The 12,439-nt window shown below is 57.1% G+C and overlaps 1 protein-coding gene across 1 annotated transcript in view; it reads left to right on the top strand.

Moving 5' to 3' along the window:
- The first annotated feature begins 509 nt into the window (after positions 1-509).
- Positions 510-12,439, top strand: part of SLIT1 (slit guidance ligand 1) — a 61,182-nt gene continuing 49,252 nt past the window's right edge. Inside the window, exon 1 of the mRNA XM_065638558.1 lies at positions 510-712. Within this exon, the coding sequence (XP_065494630.1) occupies positions 510-712 (203 nt within the window). The remainder of the gene's footprint in view (positions 713-12,439) is intronic.

The raw sequence follows: 12,439 nt of genomic DNA, 5'->3' as shown, positions 1-12,439 counted from the left end.
TGCCTGCCGCCGCTCCGTTCGCAGGTGTTTCTCCGGTCTCTGCCAGACCCCGGGGTTCCTCTGCCCACACGCTCCCCGCCTGCCTTGTTGCATCCCGACATCCCGCAGCCATCTCGCGGGGCGGGGGTCGGTTGCCCCGCGGGCCAACGCCGCCGTCCCGGGTGGGGACACCGAGCCGGAGCCCACCTTGCTGCCCGGCCGGGCCCGTTCAGAGCCCCGACGACTCCGGGTGCCGGCGCCCTGCCCGGTGCCGGGGGCGTGGGGAGGGGCGGTGGTGGTGGCGGCGGGGGGGCCCGTCGGGGCGGGCAGGGCGGGAGGGAGGAGCCAGCGCGGAGGCTGTGCCTGGGCTGCGGGATGGGGCGGCAGTGAGGGCGGGCGAGAGGGTGGGTGTGCGTGCGCCGACGGGGCTCTTCGCCCCGCAGCCAAACCGTACTCGAGCCGTGCCGAGCCCAGCCCCGCTCCCCGGTGATGCTTAGCGACCCCGCCGCCTAATCCCGCTGCCCGCTGCCATGGCGGCCCCGACCCCCGGGGGAGCGGCGGGGGTCCCGGCGGGGCTGCGGGCCGCTGCCTGGCTGCTGGCGTGCGCCGCGCTGTGCCGGGGCCGCGCCGCCGCCTGCCCGCCGCTCTGCGCCTGCAGCGGCACCACGGTGGACTGTCACGGCATGGCCCTGCGCGCCGTGCCCAAGAGCATCCCCCGCGGCACCGAGCGCCTGTGAGTACCGCCGGGCTTTGTCCGGAGCGGCGCGGGTGGGAGCGGCCGCCACTCGGGTGTGCAACGGCCCGTGTCGGGGTGCAAGGGCTCGTCCTGGGGGATGCGCGTTCAAAAGCGTGTGAGGAGTGCGGGAAGTGCCCGGCGGGAGGTATGCGTGTTTAAGAGCTTGTCAGGAGCGTGTGCAGGAGCCCGTCAGGGGATGCGTGTGCAAGAGTCTGTCCGTGGGGTGTGTGTGCGACGGCCTGTCTGTGGGATGTGCAAGTGCCTATCCAAGGGGGTTGCTTATGTCTGTAAAGGGGAGTACTTGTGCAAATGCGTGGGGGAACATGTGCAAAAGCCTTCCCAAAGGGTGCTTGTGCAACCACCTGGTGGGGTGGGCACATATGCCGCGTCCTGTTCAGCAGAGGAGTTGTGTGTGTGTAAAAGTGCCCATCCAGGGTTGTGTGTGCAAGAGCCTATCGGGTGGGTGCATGTGCATCATCCCCTCCGTGAGGTGGGTGCAATAGCCTGTTGAGGTGGAGAACGGTGCGTATACAAGAGCCCGCTGGGGCGGGGTGCGTGTGTGGGAGGGGTGTGCAAGGGGTGCTGCATGTACACGCGCCTGTGTGTGCCAGTGAGTAAGCACACGGAACAGGGCTGGGATTAGTGCTGTGCCCAAGGGGGTGGGTTGCGCTGGGGGGGCATTTGTACTGGGGCAGCCCGGAATGGGCTGTGCGTGGGGGGCTGCACACCCCATGGAACCCACAGGCAGGTGTGTGGCTGCTCCTGCTGTGACTCGTCATGGGGCATCCACACAGCTGGAGGGGTTGCCTGTGGGTCCCCACCACCCTGAGCCCCTACCTATGCTCGGCACCCCTTTGTCCCTGGTGAGCCCTCCTGGGGATGTTATGCTGGGGATCAGGCACCTTTCTCCCTCTCTCAGCTTGGGATCCTCCTGGTGTGACCAACATCCAGCTGTGCGCACAGCTCACCTAGCCCTGCCAGTCCGCTGTCCCTGCATCTCCTTGCTCATCACAGCCCCTGCCAAATCCCTGGGAGTACTGGGACTAGTCCCTGGGTCTCCCAGCTGAACCCCATAGTGAAAGCTTTCTCCCATAGAGCACAGTCATGGTTCAGCCAGCTGCAAGAGTCCTACAGTGTGTACTGAGCTCCCCTGAGCAGGGTGCCCCTCTGCTGTTGGCAGGTCTTCCTGCTCCAGGGTCCTCTAGCTGCAGTGGGTCCCTGCTCTGGCGTGTGAGCTGAATGTGTTCAAACTGCTGCTGGTGACAGGTCCCCAGTCCTGGCAGGAGAGCTGAACTGTCCCCAGTCTTTCCCCTCCACTCAAGGGCAGGGGGTGTCACATCCCAGGGACTGTGGTAGAGCCTATTAGCACAGTAGCCCCCTCCAGCCCCAGTGGTGCAGCCAGGCTGCCCAACATCCCCCATGCAAGGCAGGGCAGTGTCGGGCTGCCGCCTCCTCAGGGCAGCATGCGACCCGGGACAGCCACACACATGGGGCTCCTCCTGCCCCTGTGCTGCTCTCTGCCTCCGGTTACTGAGATGTGAATGTCTCCTTTGGCTGCAGCTGAGGAGAGGCCCCGCAGGCAGAGACTGCAGGCAGTCTGGCAGCTGCCAGGGCTGCACCCAGCATGCAGCACTGGGAGCTCTGTGGGACACTGCTTTAGTGGGGTTTTCCTTCTCCTGCCGTAATTATCCTCATACAAATGATTATTACCCAGCACAGCAGCCAGCCTGCTGTGAGCTGCAGTCCCATAGAGCCGGTTTTTGAGCTCTGAGACAGAATCCCCCTTTCCCAGGATGGAGAGGAAGATTTGCGCTTAGCCGCTCCTGCCTGCACCGGCCCTTTATGCCCCTCAGGGTGCTCGGTGGGCTCCACAGCATCTGCTTTCCACACACCCGGGTGCAGGGTGTTAGGGAACACAGATAGCGAGCCCCCATCTCTACCCACTGAGCAGGTGTTCAGCACCACTCAGACAAGACGGTGCTGGAGTGGGCTGACAGAGGATGCCCTCAGGTGGGTGTCTCATTCCTGTCCCACAGGACATCTCTGCCCCTCTGAGAGCAGGTCCTTCTGCGGTCTCCTGTTCTGCCTCTACTGAGCCTGTCCTCTGTGGCTGCTGCCACTCAGTGATGTTGGGTTTTCTGTTTGGTCATACATCTGGATCTGCCGGCTGGGTTGAGCTAGACATGCTGCTCTCTCAGGGGTGTTGTCTGCTGGATAACTACTTCCCGCTGTGTTGCACACCCTTGCAGGTGCTTGAAGATGTCTGTGCAGAGCAGGTCTATCACTGAGCAGTGATTTTCCTGCTGTAACAGCTTGTGAGTTTGTGAGTTTGAGTTCCCTGTAAAGAGGCTGCAACCTCCCAATCTCCCACTTCTCACCCCTTGACAGAGCAAGGAGCTGCAGGGGAGCCTGCAGCAGAGTCTGTGCTTGGGACTTGCTCTCTCCAAGGGATGACTTTCTTTGGGAACCCAGCAGACCCTTACCACTGCCCAGCTCTTTCCCCAAGCCCCAGGATATGCAGCATGCTGAGCTTACCATGTGTCCCACAGTGCCAGTGAGCAGCCACGTCCCTGCTGTCATGTTGCCTGCCTGTTGCATGTCCACAGCCTTGCGGGGCAGCCCAGCTTGGTGTTTGGAGGCTTCTTCCAGCCTTCCAGCTGGCTGAGCCCCATGGTGATAGGGTTTTGAACTCCAGGACAGGGCAGCACTGCTGCTGTGGCCACACGTGCTGACACTGCCAAAGTCATCATAGGGATTCAGACAGCAGCATCCTGTGGCAAGGTCTAAGCTCCATTGCTTTTGAAAAACACCCTTTTCCTTTGAAGAAGAGGGAATTATTTCCCTTGCAGAGTCACTGCAATTTTGGAGAATCATGGGCTGGGGTGAAATTGTCTTGTTTTCTGCTCAAAGGTTTCCCCTGTGATGTCTCCCCAGTGCTGTGCTGTTGGTGCAGGGTAAGGGCTGGAGATGTGTATAGGATGGAGCATGAATTGTAGCTGGGTGAGGGGAACAGCAAACCCCTCTTTCCTTGCACCAGAGTACAGCACATTGTTCCCTAAGTGCCTTCTAGTCTGCAACCTGATGTAAATACCAAGTGGTGCCCGCATCCCCCCAGCCTGGATCAGGCATGGAGCGGAGAGGCTTATGCTGCAGCGAGGGAAGAAGCAGCAAAATCTCTGGGTGCTTTGCACGGCTGCCTGTCCTCCTGCCTATGCCTCTGGCAAGCATGATAATGCAGGTCCTGGAGGCATGGTAGGCAGGACAGGGTGATAATTCTCCAGCACCACAGTGTTATCTGCTCCCGGGAGTTCCTCAGGTCTCAGATGCTGAAGAGAGCTGTGGGAGAAGGGAACCGTTTCCTTCCCAGTTTCCTCGCTTTCCTTCCTTCCCTCCTTCCCTCCTCAAGTGCCTCTGAAGAGCAGTCTGTCGCATTGGGGCACTGGGTCACTCTCCCCATGCTGACAGGATCGGTGCAAATTTGCCACTGTCAAGTAGCTGCTTCCAGCCCAGCTCTTTGCTCGTGGGAGATGAATTGAGCTGGATGGTATTGCACTCGCCATGCTTTTGAAGTTTTCAGCTGACAGCTGAGAATTGTCCCACTCACCCATTTTGCCTCCACTGTGGTGGGCTGAACAACACCCGTCTCGCTATCGGCTGTGCTGTGCCCCTCTCCCCTCACATTGGGGCAGCAGAGCTGGGTTTGGGGGTCCCTATCGCTGCAACCCCTTGGCTCCCTCTTCTCCATTCCAGGGTCCCTGGCCTCAGCATTGCATGTGGCTCCAATTTGCCTTGTTTCCCCAACTTGGGATTTGCCTGTGCTGAAATGGGCCCCATCCAGACTGCAGCCAGCTCTGCTGTCTCCCCTGTCTGCGTGCCCTTCTACCCAGCTTCTTGGCAGGGTGAAGAAGGGGTGCTGAGCTCCAGCCCTTGGCTACAGGAGCTCGATGCCAGAGCAGCCACACCAGAGGCACACTCGTGCACTGCCTAACCATCCTCTGCCAAAATTACAGCAGCCAGCTCTTGTTTAGCGTGTGTTTAATTCATGCACATGCGTCTCCCTCTAGCTGGTTGATCAAAATGTCTTGCAGCACCAAGGCTGGTGTATCGCAGTAGTGCTCGTGTATTCAACACTAGTTGTTGCTCTGTGTCTCCTGCTGGTGCTTTGGGGAACATTAATTCTTAGGAAGTACCTTGGGAGGGTCAACCTGTCCCTTTCCTGGGGTGCCTGGGCAAGTGTTTGGCATTGCAACTGAGCAGGCTGGCTGCAGGGACAGTGAGGGAGCACGTAGGCTCTGCAGATCTCTGGGGTGGGATGCAGGACTGATTTCCAGCCAGGGCAGTGCCCGGCTGGCCCTGCTGCCCTTGGCTCTCTGGAGAGCCAGTGCTGGGCACTAGGAGGATGTGGGCTGGCTGGGGAAGGCAGCCCGCTCAGCCTGCTGCGGTGGCTTCCTTGGGAGCCTTCGCGGACAGAGGAAATTTGCAATTCTATTCCAATTTTTCCCTTCAGCTACGTCCAAGGCAGATGCTGTCTATATATCGCCATGGTAACACTGCGTTCTTGCTCTCCATGGAATTGCATGCTGGAAAAATATTAGTTTAAAAAACTGTGTCGTGTTTGTATTGACTGGAGCAGAGGCTGATAGCAGAGGATCCATTGTGCCCTGCTTGGGAAAAGTCACCGGTACAGGTAATAAAGCCAGGTGGATTGGCCTCTGGTGACCACTTCTCACCCTGCACAGCAATTGCTTCCTTATAAACCCTTCCCTGTCTCTGTTTTATTGCATCCTTTAAAATAGATATTTTTGCCTTAAATGTGCTGCCACTTTGTTCCTTTGGGGTGATGCATTGTGCCGCTGGCAATTCCTCACCTCACTAGGAGAAAGGATGGGGAATTGTTCCTGGCTATAATTGTGGGTCCCTCATGTACACTTTCAAACACCGTTGCTGCTGCAGCTGTGTGCTGGGCATGGTGGCAGCGGTGCTGGTGCAGGACAGCACCCCATGCACACACACGCACACACAGAAACTGTCAGCTGGCTCATTACGGGACCTGCACTTGCTTTGAGTTTCATGCTCCCCTGCTTCATTGTTTCGTGCTGAACCTCCAGCCAGCAAAGGAGCGAGGCAGCTGTGAAATGGAAAGGATACTCAAGAGACCCCTGTGGGGGAGCAGAGCCCACAGCCCAGGGGAACAGATTGGACTCAGGGTACTACCGAGGTGGTGTGGGCAGGGAAAGGGTGTCCTGTCCAGGGAAGGGTGTATGACACATGACCCTGTGGTGAGAGGGGCCTTTTCTCCATCCTTGCTCCAATTTGCTCCCCAGGGAGCTAATGTGGGCAGGCGAGGTGAGCACTGGCACAGGACATGTGCATGTGTGCGCTTGTGCATGTGTGTGTATGTGCATGTGTACACATGTGCATGTGTGCATGCACAAGAGAGCGAGGGGGGCAACCCAGGAGGTGTCTTTGTCTTGCATCTGAGCCCTTCATGGTTCCCTGCCCACTCCAGAGGTACTTAGTGCTGTGAACACATGTGCTTTATCTTTATTGCTACCAAAATAACCTTTCATAAAACCTGAAAGGCAAGGAGATGCTTCTGTGGATGTTTTTCTAAAAGACAGTAAAAACCAGTTGTGTGTTAGCAAATGGCCCTGTCCCAGGGGATGTCAGACCCAGATCACTGCTCCCCAGCAGTCTTCCGCCAAGGTCAGGTCTGGCAGCTGGTCCCTGTCTCCTGTCCCCACGCGGGAGACAGCCAGGGACGGCTGCAGTGGCGAGCGGAGGTTTTCCTGCTGTGGTCCCAAGCTGCAATTAGCAATGTGGACAGTGAGAAGGGATGGTTTGCAGCCTGGTCATTAGGTTTGAAGTGCTGCTGGAAGCGTGAAGGGAATGAGGTGGGATGGAGAGTCTCTCTCTGTGGCATTGGTGGAGGGTCGGTCCCAGGTTGTCCCCTCCAGGACCATCTCAGGCCTCCCTGTCACATACAGCTTCTGAAGCTGTGCTGAGTAGCTGTTTTCCTGGCATGCATTTTGGATGCATTTGCTGCTCAAAATAGTGGAGGCAAGTGTCCTATGGGGGAGAGAGGCTGCTAGGAGGAGAAAGATCAGAAAAATGGGAAGATTAATTTTTTAAGCGATGCAGCTGAGGAGCAGCCCTGGGCACCAGGAGTGGGAGAGATGCCAGCTCCAGGCTCCAGATATTTCTCGGTGGGAGGAAGCTCCAGCTCTAAAATGGGATGCTCCAGGAGACCCAGCTGGTGTGGGGTTGAGCGGGCAACCCGTAACTGAGCCATTTGGGTGCACTTGTCCTCCTGTCCCTGCTGTGAGTTGATACGGGGGGATGAGCAAAGGGGATTTGCTAGGAACATGCAGGGTGGATTGGACGTCGATCTGCTGAGTGGCAGGACAAAGCCTGAGCGCTGGGCTGCCTCCCCTGCCATGGGAAGCAGAGGAGCCATGGGATCAGGCATCCTCCTTGCCCGGCCAGTCAGCACAGCACAAAAAAGCCCAATTTTGAGGCTATCCAGGTAAATCTGAGCCTCAGTTTCCACATTTATGAAACAGAAACGAACTGCTGCCTTTTCTCTCTCACATCGGGGTTGAGCGAGGTTATTTATTTATTTTTAACCTGAAGGTGACACGCGACAATGCTGCACGAGTGTAAAGCACTCCCTGAGTGCGAGCGGCTAATGGCTGTGGCATGAAAACCCCAGAGAGAAGTTAGGAAGAGCAGAAAGCCTTCCAGATCCTCACCATAACTCGCACAATCGATGCTGTTTGTAACGCTTAAAAATTTATTGTGATGCTAACCTGCTTTAGTACCTCATAAAAGCTTACAGAGCATCCCGTGCTCTGGGGGCCAATGCCGTGCTCAGGGCTGGGTTCCCTTTGGCTAAGGGCAGTTATTCTGAGATAAGCCCAAATAGCACATAACTGCTTTTGGAGCTCTCCTTTTTGGACACGACACCCTGCAGGTATCTGGTAGGAGGAGTGCATTCGCCCCGGCAGATGTGCTGAGCATCCCTCCATGCTGGTGCTGGAGTGGACCAGCTCTCCCTGGACTGGGAAGGGCTCTGCCCTGCCTGTCCCTGCTTGGGCAGCTCCCCACGAGCCTGTGCCGGGACTCAGTTATGTTCAAGCAGCTGGGTGAAATCTTGAGAAGACTTGAAAAATGCAATGAAAGTATAGGATGAAAGGTTGCAGCTGCTCTGTCCCCCAGTGCTGAGCGCAGAGGGGTCAGTCCGGGGTCTGAGCCTTGTCTGTGTTTCCATTAGCAGTCTGTGTGATGGGACATGAGCTGCTTATGGCATTTGCAGATGCCATCAGGCTGGGAGAGATGCAAGAGGGCTGAAGGACAGGCTGAGATTTCACAGTGGGCTTGGTGAACAGGAGGAATGGGCTGACAAAAAGGATGCTGTTGCCTGGGCACTCAAGGAAGGTGTTTGGTGGGAGAGAATCACCAAGAGCATAGATGTGGGCTGGGAGCATGAGCTGAGCAGGTCCTGCCCCTGCAAGGCAGAGAGGCCCTGGGGACAGCTGCACCCCTGGGGCTGGGGGCTCGTTGCGGGGAACGAGGCTGGGAAGTGGGACCAACACAGGCAAGGGAGCAGTCTGGTCTCTGCCCTGTGGTGACCAGGCAGGGATGGGGTTCATCTGCAGTGAGAAGGGTTCAAGTCAGAGTTTCGGAAATGGTCCTTGAGGCAGGAGCAGTGACACGCTGGAGTAGGGCACAGGGAGTGTCAGTCCCTGTCCCTGAAGGATCTGTGTACCTGTCTGTCAGGATTGATGGAGGGCTGCGGAGACACTGCTGTGGGGTGTGTGACCTTGCAGCCTTCATTTCCCCGCTTCCCTGATTATTATCTGGCACTGGTGGCTCCAGCTGGGGTCAGGGCTCTGGGACAAGGACTTACGGAGCTGCTGGGAGGGGAGCCGAGTCCCTAAGGGCTGATGCTCTGAGCCAAGAGCAGGGTGATGAGGACCGTGGAGGGAGGGATGCATTGCACCAACAGTGCCACTGCCGGCCTCGCCAGGCACCGGGCCAGCATCGGCCCTCAGAGCAGGGCCCACAGGACCCAGCCGGCTGGAGGCATTGCTGACACGGACCCCTTCTGTGCCAGCCCCCTTAATCACTGCCTGGGCGCTGTGGGTGATGCTCTGTGCTGGTGTTGGTGGGTCCGGGACAAATTCCTCCACTTGTGCCTGCAAATGCAGGGTTTTGCATGACAGACTTTCCCTCTGTGTTCTTAAAAGCAGGAGTATGGGGAGCGCAGTGGTTAGGATTTGTGCCTTAGTGGGAGAGCAGAGCGGAGCAGAACACAAGGACAGGAGTCACGTGTGTGCCAAATAGCTGATGCTTTGCAACGGAGTATAGATAGCGGGGTTGTGCTGTCTGCTCCTTCCCCTTCCCGCTCCTGATAAATCAGCGCCCAGGGAAATATCACTCATGTTGGCTGTATTTAATAAATTACCCCTCAGCATTTGCGCTCTCTGAGGTTGTTACTGAGTTAGTGTAGCTCCAAAGCCTGCAAAAGCAAAAGACGCATCAGACCCCCTGGGAATGGAATAAGCCATCCAAAGCTAGAAACCAAATATAAACGCAGACTATGCAAATCCAGTCTAACGAACCCTGCTGCAGCACAGACATCCCATCTGGGAGTGGGATGATCCACAAGCAATGTAGCAAAGGGACTGCTTGTTTTAACGACTTTCCTCTTCCCAAGGAGAAATGGGAGGGTGGTTTCTGAAACTTGAAGATTGCAAATGAGAAGTCACTGCCTCTCCAGCGGCAGTGTGAGATTTGAGGTGCAGAGGGGCAGAGGAGGGCAGCCTGAATGAATATAGTGATGCTTTCTGGCATTAAAACCTATGGATTAATGGGGGAAGAGCACACCCTACATCTCTGCTTTCAAATCACAGTCCAGAAATGCAACCAATCTGGCAGGCAGCTCCCCAGACACATCAGTCCTTATTGAAGCTCTGCTGTGTGGGGCAGGGCGGGGTGTTTCAGTTCACTAGGAAAGGGTATGGAGGCAGCGGGTGAGCAGCTGAGCAGCAGGGATCCAGCTTTCTGGGCACAGCAGAGTGTAATTTATCTCCATGAGGAACTGAAGGGGATTTAGAGGGGAGAAAATGTCACAAAGTTAAATAGCAGTGTTGCCTCGGCATCCTTACAAATCAGCTTTACCTGCTGTTCGTTCCCATCTTGGTTGCAAAGGCCATAATTTACACGAACAAAGGCAAGAGGGGATGCTGAGAGCAGTTGTCAGGGAGGACACAGGGCCAGTCCCCGAAGGAGAGAGGCTGTGAAGGGGCCCTGGGACACTGCCCTGCCCAGGGACAGCCACCAGCCCCAGTGCTGGCACACCCTGAGGATGCTCAGTGAGCAGAGCCTGGGGTGGGCAGCACAGTTGCATCCTGCCTGTACTTCGTTGTGCTGAAAAGTCTTTGGGTTCAGGCTGTGCTGTTCCAGAAGGTGCCTGGGAGAGAGGGCAGAGCCTCGTTTTGGCATGTGGAGGGACTGGCCATGTCTAGTCCGTGGCTGCTTGGTGTTTCTGTGTGTCTCTGCACTGCTTTGCCTGTGCTCTCCCTCTGGCTAAGCCTCTGAGGTGCTGATGCTCAGAGGACCTCAGAGGTGTCCAAGCCCACCTTTGGGCTTTGCAGGCTGAGGTATAAATCTTGGCTTTCAGGTTAAACAGTTTTTAAATCAAGCTTCTCTGCTCTGTCCCTCTGCAGAACAAGATACTTCCTAACTTCCACTTACATATTGCAGATAGAGTAATGTTATGTATGTTTAAAAGAAGGTGATATGGGAGGTCTGCCAGGGACCCTCCCTTGCCAGGAGCTCGGATGGGTGCTGTTACCTCTAATTTGGCCTCCAGCCTGGCCATGGGGATCTTCCAGGCAATCTGCTTTTGCAAGGACCCTTTAGGACGTTGGGGGAAAAACACTTTTGAAGCTGGGGTTTCTCCCTGCCCTTAGTTGGCCTCAAAGCTGTGGTCCATCACAAGGTAGGCACACACGTCTACGCGTAATCCTTTCAATACTTAAAGGGAGGTTATAAGAAAGACAGGGACAGATTTTTAGTAGCACCTGTAGCAATAGGACAAGGGGTAATGGTTTCAAACTAAAAGAGGGAAGATTCGGAGTAGATAAAAGGAAGAAATTTTCTATGATGAATGTGGTGAAACACTGACACACGTTGCCCAAAGTGGTGGTAGATACTCCATCCCTGGAAACATTCAAGGCCAGGCTGGATGGGACTTTGAGCAACATGATCTGGTTGAAAATGGCCCTGCTCGTTGCAGGGGGATTGGACTAGGTGAGCTTTGAAGGTGCCTTCCAACCCAAACTACTCTATGATTCTATACCGAGGCACCCCTCCTGTGATGACAGATGCCCCTAAAATGCATGACCCACTCCAGCACCTCGGGATTTACAGCTTGGATGTGGGTTTTGCTCCCTGGAAGAGAGGCAGGAGGGAGCCCCGCAGGGTGCAATTTTGTGGGCTGCAGCCCCATCCCCGGGAGCCAGATGTGCTCGCTGGCCGGACAGGGAGCCGGGCGAGCCGGGGGGGCTGCAGAGCCGGAGCGTGGGTTTCAGTTTAATCGCAGGGGCTGAGGAGCCGCTATTCATTCCCCGCTAGCATTCATCTGTGTCCTAGTAACGTGCTCTCCCCCACTCCTTCGGAGCACAGGCACACACGGCTGGATAATGGCAGGAGCCCGGCAATCTCGGGCGCTGAATAGCAGTGTAATTACGAGGCTATAATGGCGAGCTGGAACTCATTAGCCATTATCAGCCGTTTCAGCAGGACAATGACAGCACCCCGGGGTGCGCGGCTGTGCCCGGCGGCCCCGCACGCTGCTCGGCGGCTCCGGGGCCGGCCCGCCGCTGCCCTCGGCCCCTCGCATGGCCGAAGAGCCCGGGGGCAGGAGGCTTTGGCTCTGGCTGGGGTGATGGACTTTTGTATTCAGCCCCTCGTGTGTAGTGGGGCATTTCAGCTCCGCGGTCCCGCTGCCGGGGCTGTGGGATTGTAGAGCCCTGGGTGCTGGTGTCCTGCCCGGGCACTGCAACCTGCTCCGGGGGGGCAGCCTCCTGTCCCTGCCCTGGGTCCAGCAGCTCGTCCTTCCCTTGACTGCCTCCCCCTCCTGTAGTTTGTTTCCTCTTTATGTGTCTGCGTTCAGTGCAGGTAGCAGGTCTCCAAGTGTGGGAGCCCTCCCTGGGTTGTGCATTGGCATGAGCATCCTCCATCCCCAGGGCATGCTGTGGGCAGGTTGGCTGTGTCCTGCCGTGGGGTGCTGCACAGGAACCCCCAGCTCTGCAGGCTGTGGGTCCCAGGGCTGATGGTCCACCTCTCCCTACAGTGGTCACAGCCTGTAATAAGGAAAGGCACTGCAAAGCTGAGACTGCGAGGCAAAAATCTCTGCAGCTCCCGTCTCAATGTATTTTAAGGCAGGATAATCCTGGCAGGGGCACGTTGGAGAGCGTGGCAGGGGAGAGTGGGGAGGGGTAGCTGTCAGGCTGGGAGAAGAGTCCCTGCCAGGTGTGCGTCCAGCAGTGGGGCACACCTTACCCTGGTGCTGAGCAGAGCCTGGGCTGGACAGCAGCCATGGGGTGGGTGTAGGCACCCCATGGGCTGCTCCCTCCCCTTATTTCCACCAGCAGGGTGAGCAAGCTGGGGCGGCATCTCCCTTCTGGCTGGAGTCCCTTTCCCTGCAGTCACCCA

This window comes from Caloenas nicobarica, chromosome 7 (assembly GCF_036013445.1).
Source record: "Caloenas nicobarica isolate bCalNic1 chromosome 7, bCalNic1.hap1, whole genome shotgun sequence".
In the NCBI taxonomy this organism is placed as follows: Eukaryota; Metazoa; Chordata; class Aves; order Columbiformes; family Columbidae; genus Caloenas; species Caloenas nicobarica.
This window is presented reverse-complemented; position numbering and strand designations above follow the sequence as displayed.